Source organism: Trachurus japonicus, chromosome 11 (assembly GCF_045865225.1).
Source record: "Trachurus japonicus isolate A0001 chromosome 11, Traja_1.0".
Lineage (NCBI taxonomy): Eukaryota > Metazoa > Chordata > Actinopteri > Carangiformes > Carangidae > Trachurus > Trachurus japonicus.
In genome coordinates this window covers 22,694,879-22,714,191 of record NC_140917.1, presented here as the reverse complement: position 1 = coordinate 22,714,191, position 19,313 = coordinate 22,694,879, and the positions used below count along the sequence as shown (strand labels likewise).

The window sequence follows — 19,313 nt, the reverse complement described above, 5'->3', positions numbered from 1 at the left end:
TTACTGTAAAAGAGTCTATCAGTTTGAGAGATAAAGCTCGTAATCAGAGTCTTACAGTTGACTCTTTGTTACAGGCGAGGCTGATGACTCCAGTGCCAGCGTAGACACAGAGGAGAAAGAGGCAGAAGCCACCGCCGAAGAGGAGGAAGAACAGAAAGAAGAGGAAGGAGAGGAAGTGCAGGAGGAAACAACCACAGAAAAGGAGGAGGAGGAAGTCAAGGAGCAGGAATCGGAGAGAGAGAGAGAGGAGGCAGAGGAGGACAGCGGCATCTTGAGCGACAAGGAACGGCAGAATGAGGAAGTGAACGAGAAGGACAACTGCTCGGCCTCCAGCATCTCCTCTGCCAGCAGCACTCTGGAGAGAGAGGAGCGGGGGAGCGCGGAGAATGGTGGGCAGTTTTTCATCTGAAGAGTGCTTCATTCAATAGCAGTTTTTTTAACACAAGGTTACTGATCTGCTGTATTATGGCCTGTTGCCCTGGAAACAGGTGAGATGTCTGAGGATGCAGGGATGAGCTGACTTTTTCTGATGTGGTAGCAGTGCACCATTTCCACCAAATTGAAAATCTGTTTACCTCCCTGTAGAACTGTAGAAGTTACTGTAGAGGTGGACGATACGGCAAAAATATCATTTCATTTTTTTTTTATTTATAGTAACATCATGATCATGATTTATCACAATTCTTTCTTTTTAAAAATAATTTTAAACTATTGATTGTTTGACTATTATAGTTACTGAACAGTGCAACCAAATTACTTCCCTAGGTAAAAACACTTGAAAGATTATCAGAGCATTTAGGTTAAAGAACCTTTTTGAAAAAAATGTGATCAGTTTATGCAATTTTGCCAACTTGTTTCAAGTACAATAGACCTTTAACAAGAATGTTGACATACTTAAGACTTAAGACAAAAATCATCATTCAGGGCATTCCCTAATATTATAAGAGATGCACTTTCTCAGTGTTTTTTCCCCAGCGCCTAGACAAATGTGAAAAATTATGATTTTTTCAATGAAAGCTCCCACTGGGACACAGTTTACTGTCAGTGAGGTAATGTAGCTGAAAGCTAAAACACTGGGTCTTTGTGTAATGTTCATCGTTCACAGCTGACTGATACCTGACTCCTGGTCAGTGTTTGTACTTTTTTTTTTTTTTTTTTTTTTAAATATGTTCATATTCACTTTCACCAGTGCAGTTGAATGACAAACAGAACATCAACAGAAACAGACAAACATGGATTTGCACTGCATTACGCAAGTCAAGGTCGATTAAGGTCAAAACACCTCTGCAACAAATCAGTTGTCAGAGTGATAAGGGTTTTTGTCTGAGCATTATATGAGGATATCAGACATGACATTTTGAACATGCCTGTGTTATATGACAAGAAGAATTTCTGCATTGCCACAAATCCACAATTACAAACAAATAAACACAATCAACAGTAAAACCAAACCATATAGAAGGACAAAAATAATTTTAAAAAAAAGCAGCAACATCAACCACAAACACAGTAGCAATAACATCAGTGTTTGTACTGATACACAGAGATGAGGTCTTAATGCAGCACGTAGAGAGAATGTATCATTACTTCACCAGTGGAAATGAAAGGTAGTTGTGGAAAACTGTTAATAGGAAAATACATGATTTTTGGTAAGAATATTCTAACCTTAACCCTGTTCCATCCTCATTATACTCTAAAATAACTCATATAAGACCTACTAATGTGTTACTCTCTTTCTCAGGCTTTAAGGAGGGAGAGGTGAACGAGCCGTGCAGTAAACTCCTCAACAGTAAGCTCTTCATGCTGGACATGCTGTACTCCCAGAACAAGAAGCCCAGTGATGAAGAGGAGGAAGAGGAGGATGCAGAGAAGGAGAAAGAGCGAGGAGATGGGGAGGACAAAGAAACCAAGGAGGACGCAGAGGGGCAGCTGGACGGCGATAAGGAGGGTGACAACAGGGATGACAAATCAGAGCAGCACAGGAGCATCCGTCCGCTCGCCGAACGATTTGGAAACTTGATCAAGGACCTCACTTCACCCCACCCTCACCTGGACGCCCCAGCCATCGAGCCCCCGCCCCCGACCCCGCCCCCCAAAAAGGAATCAGACACCATCTGGGACCAGCTCCTGGCCAGCCCTCGAGAGCTGCGCATCGGAGATATCAACTTCACCGACCTGACGGAGGACGACGACAAGGACATTCTGGACCCCGTTTTGATGGGAGGGTGCGGCGACCTCCCGCCCCCACCTCCTCTTCCACCTTGCTTCCCCCCACCGCCACCTATGTTAGGCATCTGCCCCCCACCTCCTCCCCTGATAGGGATTATGAGGCCTCCTCCTCCTCCATGCTTTAGTGCTCCGATGCCAGCGCCTCCTCCTCCAGAACCGCCTTTATTCAACAAGAAGAGGAAGACAATCAGGCTTTTCTGGAGCGAGGTGAGTCAACACAAACAGCAACTTTTTTTTCATTGGGTAGATTTTTGAAAAGATGTGTCACCACTTTTATACCCAAATTTATCTAGGGGCTGAAAACTGGAGGTAGATTTACAATTTAATTACAGTAATGACTTCAGTTTCAGACATTAGGTCCTGTTACTGTTTTAGGTTTAACAAACAGTGCTGGTTGGCCAGAAGATGCTACAGATCAAGATGGAGAGTTCTTTAAAGACTACGCCTACATGTTTCCCCTGTTAAGATTAAGGGGTCATCAAAAACAATGACTCACTCAACATGTTCCTGTTGCTGCTATTATTTGTGGTTCTTTCTCTCTCATTTACCTGTTTTATTAAAGGAAATGGGAGTTTAACACATGTCTCCACTTAACGTAGTCCATTCTTGTCTTTGTGATCAGGTGCGTCCGACAGACTCTCAGTACAGGGACTACAAGCGGAGTGGAGACTTATTCTGGTCCAAACTGGAGCCAATAAAGTTGGACACAGCTAAACTGGAGCATCTGTTTGAGTCGAAGTCGAAGGAAATGCCAGTGACAAAGGTAAATAACCAGTGCCTGGTCGGGGGCGCAGAATGTTTTGGGATTCTGGTGAATGCTGGCAGATTTGTCTTCAGCTACAGTACTACAGTACCTCTTCAAAAAACTGCAAAACTTCATCAGGAGTCCTGTCCTCTCATGATATATCAAGTGCTCCGGTGCTTCATCACTAGCTCCTCCTGTCTGTAGGTTTGGTGGCCGTCGTTTCCAATACTCAATGTTTTAAGGGTTAAGCAAGGTCATGTGTGTTTTGATCTGGATCAAACGGGGGAACGTTGAATCCTACATACTTCTCACAAAGCTTTTAAATGAGAATAGTATGGTCTACTAAGACACGGGAGCTGAACGCAGACACCTCACGCTTTGAACTTCTGAGCCACTGCTTCAAACCCCAACTCCTGTTAGAGCCAAACCAGTTAGTAACTCACGTCAGGCCCACACATAATGTGACACAGTGATGGTGGTCTCCAGATCGAAATAACTCAAGCAAAGCTGACAGATAATGAGAGAAAGCAAGTTTTAAAAGGACTTTTAGAAGCCAAAGCCTGCAAAGGTCTGAGGAAACTTTACCAGTGCTTATATGGACTCCTTATCTAAAACTCAAACCCAATATTGTTTTCAGGCTGTCTGTTCTTTTCGTCCTTTTATTTTGCATAGACAGAATTCCTTCAAATTTGGCATTCACATTCATTAGGACTCAAAGAAGCACTGACTAGATTTTGGTGGCAGTAAATGGTCAAAGGTTAAAGCAGAAGTAAGCGGAATATTTGTGTTAATATAAGTCTTAAATAGTTATATCTTCCGACGGCAATCACTTATAGAGTGTTTGGTCTGAAACACGGGTCTGTCAGTCACTCTGCTCTGCTGTAAGCCGAGGAGAAAACTTTCCTTGTATCCTACAACCTTTATCCAATGAGGAGAGAGAACGGCATAAAGGGACGGTCCTCTCTGTGTGTGCAGCCAAGGGATGCGCGTGAATGTGGTGACGTAGGGACGAGGGCGGGGACTGCTAACTCCATCGGCTGACAAGAACTTAGCCAAAGCGACCGGATCGCTTACTTCTGCTTTAAAGTCATAGTGACATCAGAAAGCATGATTTGAACCTTGTGAGAACAATATTGCATATATCCTACCTCTAGGGAATCCCTTAGTTTGCACTAATGTCCGCTTGGATTCAGGGACAAACAAGGTCAAGGTCAGGGAGAAATCAGAAAACACATTGCGACTATGACACAATGTCAGACTGGTGGTTTCACATTTTTACATGCCTCTGGATAAACAGGGGTGTACCACCAGTCTGACTGGCAGACAACCATGAAGTACTGTATGTTGTGGCTGGTTTTACCTTTTACCAACCTCAAATCTTCACACGTTCTGGGAACAGGTGAGGTTATTTAAAGAGGAACATTGCTACATTTTTACCTTAATTAAAAACTTTCTGAGTAATTGCACATGGCCGGGAGGAGGGTTAGCAACACAATGGAAAAGCAGCCAGACTTGCATAGTTCCCCTTTAACCGCTGGTCTGACCAATTCATTTGGTCAGCTTTATTAGAAACATAATCATCTTTTAACATTACACAATGGTAAAATAAAAATATTAATTAATAATATGTTTTTAAAAAATGAATGAACAACTTTGAGAAATGTGTTTCAAGTAAATACATCTGCGTCACAACAGCATAAACTATAACATGAAGCAGCTCATTAGTGGTAGTTGTACTGGAATGTAAATCTACCACTCTCATATTATGCTAAAAAAAATTCCCAGGGGCAGTAACCAAGTCTTAGCACCTACTCTGTTACACTTTAATGTGATGACACACTTCCTTTCCATAATAGCCTATAATAGTGCTTATGATGTCATAGCCATTTATATAGTCACAATATGTCTGCAGACTTATCCACATGGCCACTAAAACACATGTAGGCTACACATACTGTGTAAGTATAGAGCTAACCTGTAATGGTATTTCCTGCTCCCGCTAACCATCTAGCTCTTGTTGTCAGTCAGTGTAACCTGAGTGGTGATCACTCTAATCCAACCCCATAAAGCAGGCCACACTGAGGAGAGGGGGGGGGGGGGGGGCAGACAGAGACCCAGCGCTGACCCTCTGTATTTTTGTGCCCTAGAAAACAGCAGCAGACGGCAAGCGGCAGGAGATCATCGTGTTGGATTCCAAGAGGAGCAACGCCATCAATATCGGCTTGACGGTGCTGCCTCCTCCTCGCACCATAAAGACGGCCATCCTTAACTTTGATGAGTATGCGCTCAACAAGGAAGGCATAGAGGTGAGAGATACATGCGACAGTGAAAAGGAAGCAAGTGGCGATCGAAACTTGTCGCTGCAACTTTTATTTCATAATTTGACGCCTATTGTCTGTTGTTCTTTGCCCTCAGAAAATCCTAACCATGATCCCCACAGAGGAAGAGAAGCAGAAGATCCAGGAGGCTCAGCTGGCCAACCCCGACGTCCCACTGGGCTCAGCAGAGCAGTTCCTCCTCACTCTGTCCTCCATTAGTGAGCTGTCTGCCAGACTCCAGCTCTGGGCCTTCAAGATGGACTACGAGGCCACAGAAAAGGTCTGTTTAAACCAGAGGCACTGCTTCTTTTTCTTTCTGTTTCTTAAAAAATAAAATAAAATAAAACTGCACTAAATTGAAGAAAAATGGTTGATGCATCATGAGAATGTCCAAACAAAAACCCTTTCCAAGTGCACATCTAAAAACATACAGTCATACGTGATTATGGTTTTGTTAAAGAAGAAACAGACAGAGCACGTGTGCGTTCGTGTGTCCAATGCCCAAGTCAGTAAGTATCAATATCCATTCTAGCACAAACAACATCCGCAAAACAGACATGGTTACATAGTTACATAATAACATCAGAACTAAATATGCAGGCTTATTAGCAGCACCTCGTCTTCTTCCTCTGGCACACCATGTTTTACTCAAGCAAAGAATGCATCCAGGAGAAGGAGTTCAAAGTCAGACCCAGAGAATGAAAAACATGCCGACCCTCCGTTGCTGTCCTGTAAATTTTACAGCTTTCCACAGGATGCAGTTGCCTTTAATCTCTCCATGAAAGGCACGATGCCCAACCGCATATTCGGCAGAGCTGCTTTCCCAACTCAACTCTGTGGGACGGTGTGGTAGTGGGAGGCTTAATGGAGGGCAGCATAGCGCGCAGGCATACAAACAAAGGCTCGCAAGAAAACAAAGTTTTCATGTCGTCAGAAGGGCGTTTGATATCGCGGCTGCAACCTTTACACGACCTCTCCTGACCTAAAACAAAAGCAGATGAGTTGTGGCAGGAGGGGAGGTGCACCTGTTTACTCACCACTTGTAACTGTAGACTAATGAAACACATGTTTTCAGGAGTCTTAATTGACTCAACAAATGATGTGTGTGTGTTTGTGTGTGTCTTCCTCCTTCCAGGAAGTAGCAGAGCCGCTGCAGGATCTGAAGGAGGGTATGGAGCAGCTGGAGAAGAATAAAACTCTACGTTACATCCTGTCCACACTGCTCTCAATGGGAAACTTCCTAAATGGCACGAATGTGAGTCACGACCATCACAGGTTAACTTCATCTGACAGAGATGGAATGTTTCCTATTGCAATTATTATAGACATTACCAGGGATTTTATTAGAGTGTGAATCTCCCAAATTTGTATTTTAAAAATTACATCACATATCTGCAACTATAATTTAGAGCAGGGGTGTCAAAAGCGCGGGCCCATGGGCCAAAACCGTCCCACCAGGATGAATTTTCCAAGTATGAAAATTACATAGAAGACAGAAGAGACATAATATTGTTGAAATTCCACACAGTTTTCTCAAGAAATTTCAGGTTGTTCCTAATGTTTTGTAAAGGATATGTAAACATCTGAATGATGTACTTGAACTTCTTTGCACTAAAACAAAGGGAAAAATGAAAAGTTCTCTTTATTTAAAGGGTAATATGCTGTTGTTTTACTGGTCCAGCCCACGGGAGATGAAATTGTGCTGTATGTGGCCCCTGAACTAAAATTAGTTTGGCACCCCTGACCTTTGTTAGTAACTAGTGTGTCCATGTGTCCAGGCTAAAGGCTTCGAGTTTACATATCTGGAGAAGGTTCCGGAGGTGAAGGACACGGTTCATAAACAGTCTCTACTGCATCACGCCTGCTCTGCCGTGGTGGAGAACTTCCCTCAGAGCACCGACCTGTACTCAGAGATCGGAGCCATCACACGTTCTGCAAAGGTACGCTCCGCACTGGTTTGAATCTGCGCCAGTCCAAAACATTTCAAGTTGGTCCAACTGGTCCAACTCGAAACGTGAGTTCTCCTGTTGCCTCAAACATGTGGGTTGCAGGAAGTGAGCGTAGCTTGAAAACTTTTCTCAAGCTCGGCTCACAAGTCACTGTCGTGCAAAAGCAGTTCACTGAATTTGGGAAAGTTAGAATGAATAAATTGAAGATACCAGGCACATTCAACAATGGCTTTCAAGCTACTTTTTGTCCGTTTGAAGAATCATTTTTCCTGCAAAGATCATCCAGCTGTGTCGGCTGCTGTTTGAGCCACTAGTGTCAATACAAGGATTGTTTTCACTACTAACAGAGGAAACAACTGCTGTTTAACAAGCAATAAAGACACAGCAAGTTTTTGCCATATTTGTTTTCTCAAAAACTACAAAAAGAAAGATGTCTGGAGAGATCTGACTCGCAAACAAAGCATGCTGGGAAGTCTGATTGTGATACATTCATTAGAATCATTACAGGTCAAAACTCAAGCTTTAAAAATATCTTGAATTCAAAACTAGAAATAACTTGGAATTTAAAAAACTCGATAAAACATGAGGTTGGACTAGATTCTGTTTTGAACGAGAGGACTTTCCACCACATGCGTTTCACCACGTGTTGCTTATTCACTCACATCATCTCTTCTATCAGGTGGATTTTGACCAGCTGCAGGAAAACTTGTGTCAGATGGAGCGTCGCTGCAAAGCCTCATGGGATCACCTGAAGGTCATCGCCAAGCATGAGATGAAGCCACAGCTGAAGCAGAAGATGTCTGACTTCCTCAAAGACTGCGCTGAGAGGATCATCATCCTCAAGATAGTTCACCGCAGGATCATCAACAGGTAGCAAGACAAACATACTGAAAAACAGCTTTTACCCCAAAGCCATCACAATACTGAATGCAAACATGAACTGACAGCCTATGGCTATATTCATATACGTACATATTTATTTACATATTTATTTACTTTTTTTATTTTTATACATACAGTATACTCTCATATTTTACCCTGCTAGTCATCAATGCACTTGCACTGTCACTTTATCCATACACATAATCATAATTGTTGATTATTGAATAACTGAATGTCTGCACTGATTGTGTTACTGTTTATTGTCTGTCTTGTTTCTATGTGTGGTTACACTTTAAGGTTTCGCTTTTAACCTCGTTGTGCTGTTGTGCAATGACAAATAAATTCTGATTCTGATTCTGATTCTCACAGTTTGTTTAGCTTGATTAGTGCATTATGTATTAAAGTGCTAAATCACTTGATTTTTACCTACGTATTATTGCAATCCCTATTTTTCTGTATGAAGCATCCCTCTGTCCTTTGCCTCTTTCTCTCAGGTTCCATTCATTCCTGTTGTTCCTCGGTCACCCGGCCTACAGAGTGAGGGAGATCAGTGTCCACAGGTTTAGTAAGATCATCAGTGAGTTTGCGCTGGAGTACAGAACCACCAGAGACCGCGTGCTGCAGCAGAAACAGAAAAGGGCCGACCACCGCGAACGCAACAAGACCAGAGGAAAGATGATCATAGACGTCAACGCTCCTGTGAGTATCACACAGACAGAGAAACCTTCACACACAGACACACTGCCTTTTACCTCCGTTTTCTATTTTCACCTCCATTTTCTTTTATCTGTTCTTTAAATTTCACTCTTTCTTTCTCCTGTAGTCGGATGATGAAGAGGAGAGTGAGGTATCAACACGTGTGCTGCCTTTCTGCATGTGTGTGTGTGTGTGTGTGTGTGTGTGTGTGTGTGTGTGTGTGTGTGTGCGCGCGCATGAATCCACTAACTAACTGCTTCAAAGTTTCCTTTTCACTAAATGTCTGAGTGAATTAGTCAGTAAAACATAGTAGGGAGTGGGAATGCCGTTGTTACAGGTTGTATGTTTTCCTGGATGTTTCAGGCTTGCCCCATGGTCAAAGGCCCAAATACTTCAAATAAAAGCTGTGAGATTCTCATCCTGTTTCTTTCTGTTTCTCCCCATCAGTGTGGTCGATATGGCTCCAGCAGTAACAACACTGCCCCTAGTGGGAGCCAGGAGAGCAAGCAGCCTCAGGGCCTGGGCCATGCTGAGGACGCTGTAGAGCACGAGAACATGAAAGCGGTGCTGAGAACCAGCCTCAGCGGCGGGGACAAGGAGAGCAGCGGTGTACCCGGACTTCGCACACGGACAAGGTCTCGGCCTGGACGAGGAGGTGAGGGGGACAGGGAGTTCTTCACCGGGTGACAGATAAATACACAGTAAAACAAACAAAAGACAAGCATTTATCACTTTGCTCTGTTTGTTCAGGTCGCACTATGCAGGCCTGGACGCCACCTGTGGAGGATTCTCAGACTGGTGGAGACGACGCCGCCGACGAGATCATGGAGCGCATCGTGAGGTCGGCCACTCAGGGTCCAGGAACCAGAGCTCAGCCCAGAGAGAGGAGGAGGTCCAGGGCGAACCGCAAGTCATGTACGACCTCAACACATAACCTGTGTCCAAAATACATGCTCTGAAAAGTCTGAAAATAACCACCGATGATGTAATCCGGCTGTGAACTCTTAAAGGAAACAAGCTCTAGGAAGTAGCTTCTAGCATTATTTTGAATTTGCTGGTGAAAAGGAGAAGAACAGCCCAGTGAAATGCAAACTATGCGTGGGTGATACGTTTATATCGGCTGCAAAGAGCTGCGTCCCCTCTCTCAGATGCTGTCCTTCATTCCTGTTATCATAAGCCTGCAGTCAGGGTTTGTATGTTGCACACTCGGACATACAGAGGGGTTTCAAGGCGTGCATGAGTTTTTTCACTCTTTTAATCTGATCATTCAGAAACACACAGTCACTCTGTTGCTCACTGCAGGCGATCTGTTTACTGACACACATACGTTCACATTCACTACTCAACTTTAACGCCTGTTATCTTATTGTAATAATACTCAAATCAAACACTCATCACATTCTGCCATTCACACAACTCATATTTTGAACTAGTCACGGTTGGAGTCACAGGAATCACCTCTGAGCGGTTCACTAACATGAGGTCAAGCACCGTCTCTGATGTCACGGACATTTATTACTGTAACTTACAAACAGCAACATAAATCTCCTATTTGTGTTATCAACAGCACATAACACTTTTGCATTGATTCCATATATATCTGTGTTGCTTCTCGTCATGTTTTTATCACTTTTGTTCACCTGATAATTCAGGCGAGAAACCAGCCTTCACCCGAGGACCCCTTAGGGCAGTGGTTCCCAACCTTTTTTGGCCCGTGACCCCATTTTGACATCACAAATTTCTGGCGACCCCCGATCACGTGCAGTCATGTGATGGCGGTCGTCAATCAAGATGCGCCAGCTCAGATATTTTTATATGCTGCATTTTATTTGAACTAGATTTATATTTGAGAAAGTGAAAGTATAGAATACAGCTGTTTAAGATTGTGTGTGGTGTTTTTAATCATAATTTTAAAAAGAATAATAATCAGTTAAAAATATATTTTCATCAGTAATTCTTTTTTTTTTTATCAATTACTAGACATTTCCAGTGACCCCATTCGAATTCCAGGCGACCCCATGTTGGGTCCCGACCCCAAGGTTGAAAAACACTGTCTTAGGGCACCTACAGTAACTGCCGCAAAAGTGCCCGTGTGACCTCTTTGCGTTGTAACCCACATCCACTTAGCAAAATATTACAGTTGTGATGAATAGTCAGAAATTAGACAAACAAATTAATGAAATAAAACAATGGAAAATCCTAAATGAAAATGGGGGGTGCTGAATGTCACACCAGGTACACCAGGTACCACACGCTGTCATTCAGTGATGAGACTTCTCGGTGCATTTAAAGGAGGGTGTGTGTGTTCTGTGGTCAATTAAGCTGCAGCATGTGTGAGGCATTTTTAGTAACAGATGAGTATTGTAACACATTACATTTATTCACAGGTAACGCAGATAAATAACAAATTACTTTAACAATAATATTGTAATGTTATTAGTTACTATACCCAACACTAGGCGTTATATATGATCACATACAGTAATCTCTTCTCTTCTCTTCTGGCAGTGAGGCGGACTCTGAAGAACGGTCTGACACCAGAGGAAGCTCTTGCTTTGGGACTAACTGATTCTCCAGACACATAAATGTGATGCGCCGCCCCCTGACTGTCATCTTTGCCGTGGAAACGGAGCAACAAACCATGATTCGACGCCTCCGTCAGCTACCTGCCTTCGCCACACTTGTACTCCAGCAGTAACACGCCCCTTTAGGTTTTTTGCTGCTAATCTTGCCTGTTGTGTCTGAGTGATGAAACTACAGAGTAAATAATCCTCCAGAATAGACAATGGAGGTGAAGAAGAAGAAAAGAAGGAAAAGAGAATCTAAAAATCGATGATTCTGCCTCTACATTCAGCTGAAACATTTTTTTTTATTTATGTAAAAATATTTCAAACATTGTATTAGTTCAAAGGGATATTTTTTTTGCTTTAAACTCTGCAGCTGTGACTTCACTATGTTTCATTTATTTAAGCTGTGAATTTTGGTTGTAAAGATGAATGGGCTGAAGAGGAAGCTCGATTTGTTCTCTTATCCAATTTCAAAGAACGCCAGGAAAACAATGAGAATCAGATTGTTTTTGCAGCTGCACATTTGACAAGTGGCGGGTGTGGCTGTGGATCAGTGGGCATGTGAACGGTTTTCAATCTGATGTGTGCCTTTCATTGAAAAGGGACAGTGCTGTACCTTTTTCGCCATCTCGTGCTATTGTGTTAGTCGCTTCCTGCTTTCCAGATGACTCACAGTTTGACAGGTGTAGTTATATGGCGTGAGTGGTGATGACGTTTAGCTTTTTTCATTTCAAAAGAATTCTCCTCCTCAGTATTTATTTGCAAAAGCTCAGATCTTGCACCTTACTCGCGTTAATAGTCCGTCGAGCTGAAATGAACGACTGATTTAAAACACAGAAAAGGAAGTTTTTATCTCAGAGGAACTGTTTGTAAAGTGTAAAAAGATAAAAAGATAAGGACTTAAAAAATAATAATAATAATCTATTTGAAGGACATGCAGAGAATCCTGCAGAAGATGTGTAAATGCCCTTGTCTGCTGCCAGATACAGTGTGCATGTTTAGTGCAGTTCATATTCTGTATTATTTTTGTAATTTTCTGTAGTCATTTGTATTATATAGTCTGAGAGAAAGGCTAAAAAAGAAGCTATTCTGTGAATTGTAATTAAAGATGAAAGAAGTGAAAGATGATGGTCAGAGCTGAAATATGTGTTTTTAAAATGATGTTCCGTGCAGAGAGGGTGAGAGAGGAGAAGTCTTTGGACATTTGCTTTGAACGTTGTGGTCACGGTGTACTTTGTATGAACTTGAAACAGATTGTGGAGCAGTCCCAGCAGAAGTGTGCGCTCCTCTCACAGTCCAGAACAAACAAAACAAAACTGGGAATCATCGCTGCATAAATATCATGTAGTGAGCTAATCATGAAACCATGGTTACAGACACTTTCACTTGAAATGCTGTGTATACACATTCTGCAATAAAACCACTGAGTGAAAATGTGGGATGTGCGTGTCGTTCTTCGTCATTACTTTTACCTCTGAAAATGAATAAGTTGTATCGTTGACTTAGTATCAATCTGCCCTCCCCCACCCCCACTGTGCACATCCATTGACAGCACACAGATACGTTTCAGTCACACACCTACGTCCAATATTAGACACCTTTTTTCCTCATTTGTTCCATGGACATTATGTGGTAGCACTACATAATACGGCCCGCGACTTACAGCGTACCTACCGCTCTCTTGCCGCGTAGGTTGCCGCTTATTTCACACAAGTACTGAGTAACTGCAGCTCACTTTCCCCCCTGTTTCCCCCGTGCATTTACAGTGTAACTAGGCTGCGTCTTAGCGCGTAACTTACATCCTGCTTCACACCAACTTCCACAGAAGTACAGGGTAACTCTCGCTGTTTTACAGTTTAACTAGGCTGCGTCTTGGCACGTAACTCCTGTCCTACTTTACACCAAATTACACAGTAACTCTCGCTCACTCCGCCACTAATTACCCCGCATTTTACAGTATAACTAGGCTGTGTCTTAGAGCGTAACTCCCGTACAATTACGTCCTACTTTCCCCGGACTTACAGTGTAACTCCTGCCAGGTACATTAGAAATTAAATAGTCTACTGTACAATATGAGCACAGTTGCAATCCATGTTTTCCAAAAGTGTCAGCAGCGACATTTCACCTCTATTTCAGAGATTTATTATTCATTATTTAATTGTATGGTTTGGAATAGGTGAGAAATGGGTATAGAGTGTGGACATTTTCCAATACAGTAACAGGCTGGCTGGTAGCAAACTTACCTCTCTAAAATGCACATCTATGAAAGTCTAGTTCTGTCATCCAAGGGCAAAACACAAACTATACAGTAATACATCCACAATAATGAGTCATTCGGAGAGTTAGAAAATGTTTTTATTATTTATTAACCAGAAAACACATGACACATCCACATCCATGATCATTCATAAACTTTAAGTACAGTAAGTACCCTACTGTAAGTGAGCACTGTTACCCCTCCTTAGTCTGCACCTATACAGTAGCTGTCATGCACCTACACACTACTTGTCTTAGAGTTACCCAGTAAGTAGAGGGTAACGGGCTGTATTATAAAGTAATGGCTGTTACTCCCTCCTTAGTCTGCACCTATACAGTAGCTGTCATGCACCTACACTGTACTTGTCTTAGAGTTACCCAGTAACTAGAGGGTAACGGGCTGTATTATAAAGTATTCTTTGTTATTCCCTCCTTAGAGTGCAAATACACTGTAATTGTCCTGCAACTACAATGTAGTTGTCCCGGAGTTACCCAGTACCTACAAAGTAGCGGGCTGTATTATAAAGTATTCTTTGTTATTCCCTCCTTAGTGTGCAAATACACTGTAATTGTCCTGCAACTACACTGTAGTTGTCCTGGAGCTACCCAGTACCTTCTACTGCAGCTGTAACTACTGTCTAAGTAGAACCAGTAAGTTAGAACACAGTTTGTTTCACGAGATAACATCATCTGAAAGTACAGTAATACAAAGACAAAACTAACTGAAGTGTCCCTGACATCATAAAATAACAGATTTCTACTGGCTTTTGTTATTTACATTAAAGTTCAGTTTTGTTCCTTCTGTTATAAACTGTTTCATTTAGTTTTGATCCATCTGTCTGGTCCTTCTAGGTCTAAAATAGTCAGTCAAGTCAGTTTCATTTGACAAAATGTACTTTCTAAGTTAGAAGAGTCAAGTTGAAAAGATTGTTGTGATACTACTATCACACCAGAGTGTGACACTCAGTAATGGAGAATGGATGGGCTCCTCCATAAAAGGTGATCTTGATCTTGATCCAGCTCCTTGGGCCAAAGCAGAGATCAGGGTCATGGGTGGCGTGCCATCTCCCTCGTCAGGTACCATTTTCATGGCATCTCAAAAACCTCACCTGTGTAGAAACATAATTATATATTGTATCATTAACTTCATCACATAAATGCATCACTGTAAAACAAAGTGAGAAAATTAATAACTTTGAACGGTACAGTTTTTCTCATCATGGAATACTTAATCCCGGTTTTACCTTTCACATCATAAATCATTAGCCTTTTAAACCATAACTTGTGATTTTTAAGCATATTAATCAATTACAAATTATACATATTTTTTTCTTTAACTATTGAGTAAATATTTTAACCATTTAAAAATCTTCAATTTTACAAAATCAATGCTATGACCATACTGTTTCACAACTGTAGGCTGCACCAGTACATTATTGTTACTCTTGACTGTATTCATCATACCAGTCATTACCAACAGTAACGTTAGCTAATGGAGCTAATGTGGACAGTACTAACACAAATACAGTTCCCGGTTAGCGTGGTTCAGGGGAAAACACACACTATTATCTTTAGCACAAGCTAACATTGCTAGCTGCGTTAGCATAGCTACTTAACTCACCAAGAGGTTGATAACGCGGTCAAACTGCCGTCGCACAGGTCCTCGGTTCATCCCTCTCGTCTCCCGGGGTGTTTGCTCTGTGTTTATATCAACATATCACATCGTAGACATTGCATAATTTCCCTCATTTCTCCACTTCGTCTCCTCCTGTCGTCCCTGCGGCGGTGTCAACAAGCTCCGTCCTCGCTGTGAGGTGGGACTTTCTACCTTCTCAACAGGCAACCAATGACAGGTGAGCAGCTTCTGGTCTGACCAATGACAGATGGTCAAAGGTGAGTGACTGTGATTGACAACTTATGTGATCAATGATGAGCAGCGTAATTAGACAGGTTAGAATCAAATAGGATGAAATAAGTTGTCAATCACAGTCACTCACCTTTGACCATCTGTCATTGGTCAGACCAGAAGCTGCTCACCTGTCATTGGTTGCCTGTTGAGAAGGTAGAAAGTCCCACCTCACAGCGAGGACGGAGCTTGTTGACACCGCCGCAGGGACGACAGGAGGAGACGAAGTGGAGAAATGAGGGAAATTATGCAATGTCTACGATGTGATATGTTGATATAAACACAGAGCAAACACCCCGGGAGACGAGAGGGATGAACCGAGGACCTGTGCGACGGCAGTTTGACCGCGTTATCAACCTCTTGGTGAGTTAAGTAGCTATGCTAACGCAGCTAGCAATGTTAGCTTGTGCTAAAGATAATAGTGTGTGTTTTCCCCTGAACCACGCTAACCGGGAACTGTATTTGTGTTAGTACTGTACACATTAGCTCCATTAGCTAACGTTACTGTTGGTAATGACTGGTATGATGAATACAGTCAAGAGTAACAATAATGTACTGGTGCAGCCTACAGTTGCGAAACAGTATGGTCATAGCATTGATTTTGTAAAATTGAAGATTTTTAAATGGTTAAAATATTTACTCAATAGTTAAAGAAAAAAATATGTATAATTTGTAATTGATTAATATGCTTAAAAATCACAAGTTATGGTTTAAAAGGCTAATGATTTATGATGTGAAAGGTAAAACCGGGATTAAGTATTCCATGATGAGAAAAACTGTACCGTTCAAAGTTATTAATTTTCTCACTTTGTTTTACAGTGATGCATTTATGTGATGAAGTTGATGATACAATATATAATTATGTTTCTACACAGGTGAGGTTTTTGAGATGCCATGAAAATGGTACCTGACGAGGGAGATGGCACGCCACCCATGACCCTGATCTCTGCTTTGGCCCAAGGAGCTGGATCAAGATCAAGATCACCTTTCATGGAGGAGCCCATCCATTCTCCATTACTGAGTGTCACACTCTGGTGTGATAGTAGTATCACAACAATCTTTTCAACTTGACTCTTCTAACTTAGAAAGTACATTTTGTCAAATGAAACTGACTTGACTGACTATTTTAGACCTAGAAGGACCAGACAGATGGATCAAAACTAAATGAAACAGTTTATAACAGAAGGAACAAAACTGAACTTTAATGTAAATAACAAAAGCCAGTAGAAATCTGTTATTTTATGATGTCAGGGACACTTCAGTTAGTTTTGTCTTTGTATTACTGTACTTTCAGATGATGTTATCTCGTGAAACAAACTGTGTTCTAACTTACTGGTTCTACTTAGACAGTAGTTACAGCTGCAGTAGAAGGTACTGGGTAACTCCAGGACAACTACAGTGTAGTTGCAGGACAATTACAGTGTATTTGCACACTAAGGAGGGAATAACAAAGAATACTTTATAATACAGCCCGCTACTTTGTAGGTACTGGGTAACTCCGGGACAACTACATTGTAGTTGCAGGACAATTACAGTGTATTTGCACTCTAAGGAGGGAAGAATACTTTATAATACAGCCCGTTACCCTCTAGTTACTGGGTAACTCTAAGACAAGTACAGTGTAGGTGCATGACAGCTACTGTATAGGTGCAGACTAAGGAGGGAGTAACAGCCATTACTTTATAATACAGCCCGTTACCCTCTACTTACTGGGTAACTCTAAGACAAGTAGTGTGTAGGTGCATGACAGCTACTGTGTAGGTGCAGACTAAGGAGGGAGTAACAGCCATTACTTTATAATACAGCCCGTTACCCTCTACTTACTGGGTAACTCTAAGACAAGTACAGTGTAGGTGCATGACAGCTACTGTATAGGTGCAGACTAAGGAGGGAGTAACAGCCATTACTTTATAATACAGCCCGTTACCCTCTACTTACTGGGTAACTCTAAGACAAGTAGTGTGTAGGTGCATGACAGCTACTGTGTAGGTGCAGACTAAGGAGGGAGTAACAGCCATTACTTTATAATACAGCCCGTTACCCTCTACTTACTGGGTAACTCTAAGACAAGTACAGTGTAGGTGCATGACAGCTACTGTATAGGTGCAGACTAAGGAGGGAGTAACAGCCATTACTTTATAATACAGCCCGTTACCCTCTACTTACTGGGTAACTCTAAGACAAGTAGTGTGTAGGTGCATGACAGCTACTGTATAGGTGCAGACTAAGGAGGGAGTAACAGCCATTACTTTATAATACAGCCCGTTACCCTCTACTTACTGGGTAACTCTAAGACAAGTAGTGTGTAGGTGCATGACAGCTACTGTATAGGTGCAGACTAAGGAGGGAGTAACAGCCATTACTTTATAATACAGCCCGTTACCCTCTACTTACTGGGTAACTCTAAGACAAGTAGTGTGTAGGTGCATGACAGCTACTGTATAGGTGCAGACTAAGGAGGGAGTAACAGCCATTACTTTATAATACAGCCCGTTACCCTCTACTTACTGGGTAACTCTAAGACAAGTAGTGTGTAGGTGCATGACAGCTACTGTATAGGTGCAGACTAAGGAGGGAGTAACAGCCATTACTTTATAATACAGCCCGTTACCCTCTACTTACTGGGTAACTCTAAGACAAGTAGTGTGTAGGTGCATGACAGCTACTGTATAGGTGCAGACTAAGGAGGGAGTAACAGCCATTACTTTATAATACAGCCCGTTACCCTCTACTTACTGGGTAACTCTAAGACAAGTAGTGTGTAGGTGCATGACAGCTACTGTGTAGGTGCAGACTAAGGAGGGAGTAACAGCCATTACTTTATAATACAGCCCGTTACCCTCTACTTACTGGGTAACTCTAAGACAAGTAGTGTGTAGGTGCATGACAGCTACTGTATAGGTGCAGACTAAGGAGGGGTAACAGTGCTCACTTACAGTAGGGTACTTACTGTACTTAAAGTTTATGAATGATCATGGATGTGGATGTGTCATGTGTTTTCTGGTTAATAAATAATAAAAACATTTTCTAACTCTCCGAATGACTCATTATTGTGGATGTATTACTGTATAGTTTGTGTTTTGCCCTTGGATGACAGAACTAGACTTTCATAGATGTGCATTTTAGAGAGGTAAGTTTGCTACCAGCCAGCCTGTTACTGTATTGGAAAATGTCCACACTCTATACCCATTTCTCACCTATTCCAAACCATACAATTAAATAATGAATAATAAATCTCTGAAATAGAGGTGAAATGTCGCTGCTGACACTTTTGGAAAACATGGATTGCAACTGTGCTCATATTGTACAGTAGACTATTTAATTTCTAATGTACCTGGCAGGAGTTACACTGTAAGTCCGGGGAAAGTAGGACGTAATTGTACGGGAGTTACGCTCTAAGACACAGCCTAGTTATACTGTAAAATGCGGGGTAATTAGTGGCGGAGTGAGCGAGAGTTACTGTGTAATTTGGTGTAAAGTAGGACAGGAGTTACGTGCCAAGACGCAGCCTAGTTAAACTGTAAAACAGCAGTTACCCTGTACTTCTGTGGAAGTTGGTGTGAAGCAGGATGTAAGTTACGCGCTAAGACGCAGCCTAGTTACACTGTAAATGCACGGGGGAAACAGGGGGGAAAGTGAGCTGCAGTTACTCAGTACTTGTGTGAAATAAGCGGCAACCTACGCGGCAAGAGAGCGGTAGGTACGCTGTAAGTCGCGGGCCGTATTATGTAGTGCTACCCATTATGTATCTGTAATAAAGTAACA

General features: G+C 42.1%; 1 protein-coding gene across 11 annotated transcripts in view; it reads left to right on the top strand.

Annotated features, from left to right (window-relative positions):
- fhod3a (formin homology 2 domain containing 3a) overlaps positions 1-12,806 on the top strand; it is a 55,462-nt gene extending 42,656 nt beyond the window's left edge. For 7 of the 11 annotated variants that reach the window (XM_085791890.1, XM_085791888.1, XM_085791886.1 and 4 more), the window contains 13 exons: positions 75-389; positions 1,742-2,436; positions 2,852-2,992; positions 5,122-5,280; positions 5,390-5,572; positions 6,428-6,547; positions 7,071-7,232; positions 7,921-8,111; positions 8,618-8,822; positions 8,947-8,970; positions 9,267-9,474; positions 9,570-9,734; positions 11,328-12,806. In XM_085791890.1, the coding sequence (XP_085648016.1) occupies positions 75-389; positions 1,742-2,436; positions 2,852-2,992; positions 5,122-5,280; positions 5,390-5,572; positions 6,428-6,547; positions 7,071-7,232; positions 7,921-8,111; positions 8,618-8,822; positions 8,947-8,970; positions 9,267-9,474; positions 9,570-9,734; positions 11,328-11,404 (2,645 nt within the window). In that variant the 3' untranslated portion in view covers positions 11,405-12,806. The remainder of the gene's footprint in view (positions 1-74; positions 390-1,741; positions 2,437-2,851; positions 2,993-5,121; positions 5,281-5,389; positions 5,573-6,427; positions 6,548-7,070; positions 7,233-7,920; positions 8,112-8,617; positions 8,823-8,946; positions 8,971-9,266; positions 9,475-9,569; positions 9,735-11,327) is intronic. The other 4 variants (XM_085791889.1, XM_085791887.1, XM_085791885.1 and 1 more) reach the window with 1 other exon arrangement.
- The last annotated feature ends 6,507 nt before the right edge of the window (positions 12,807-19,313 follow it).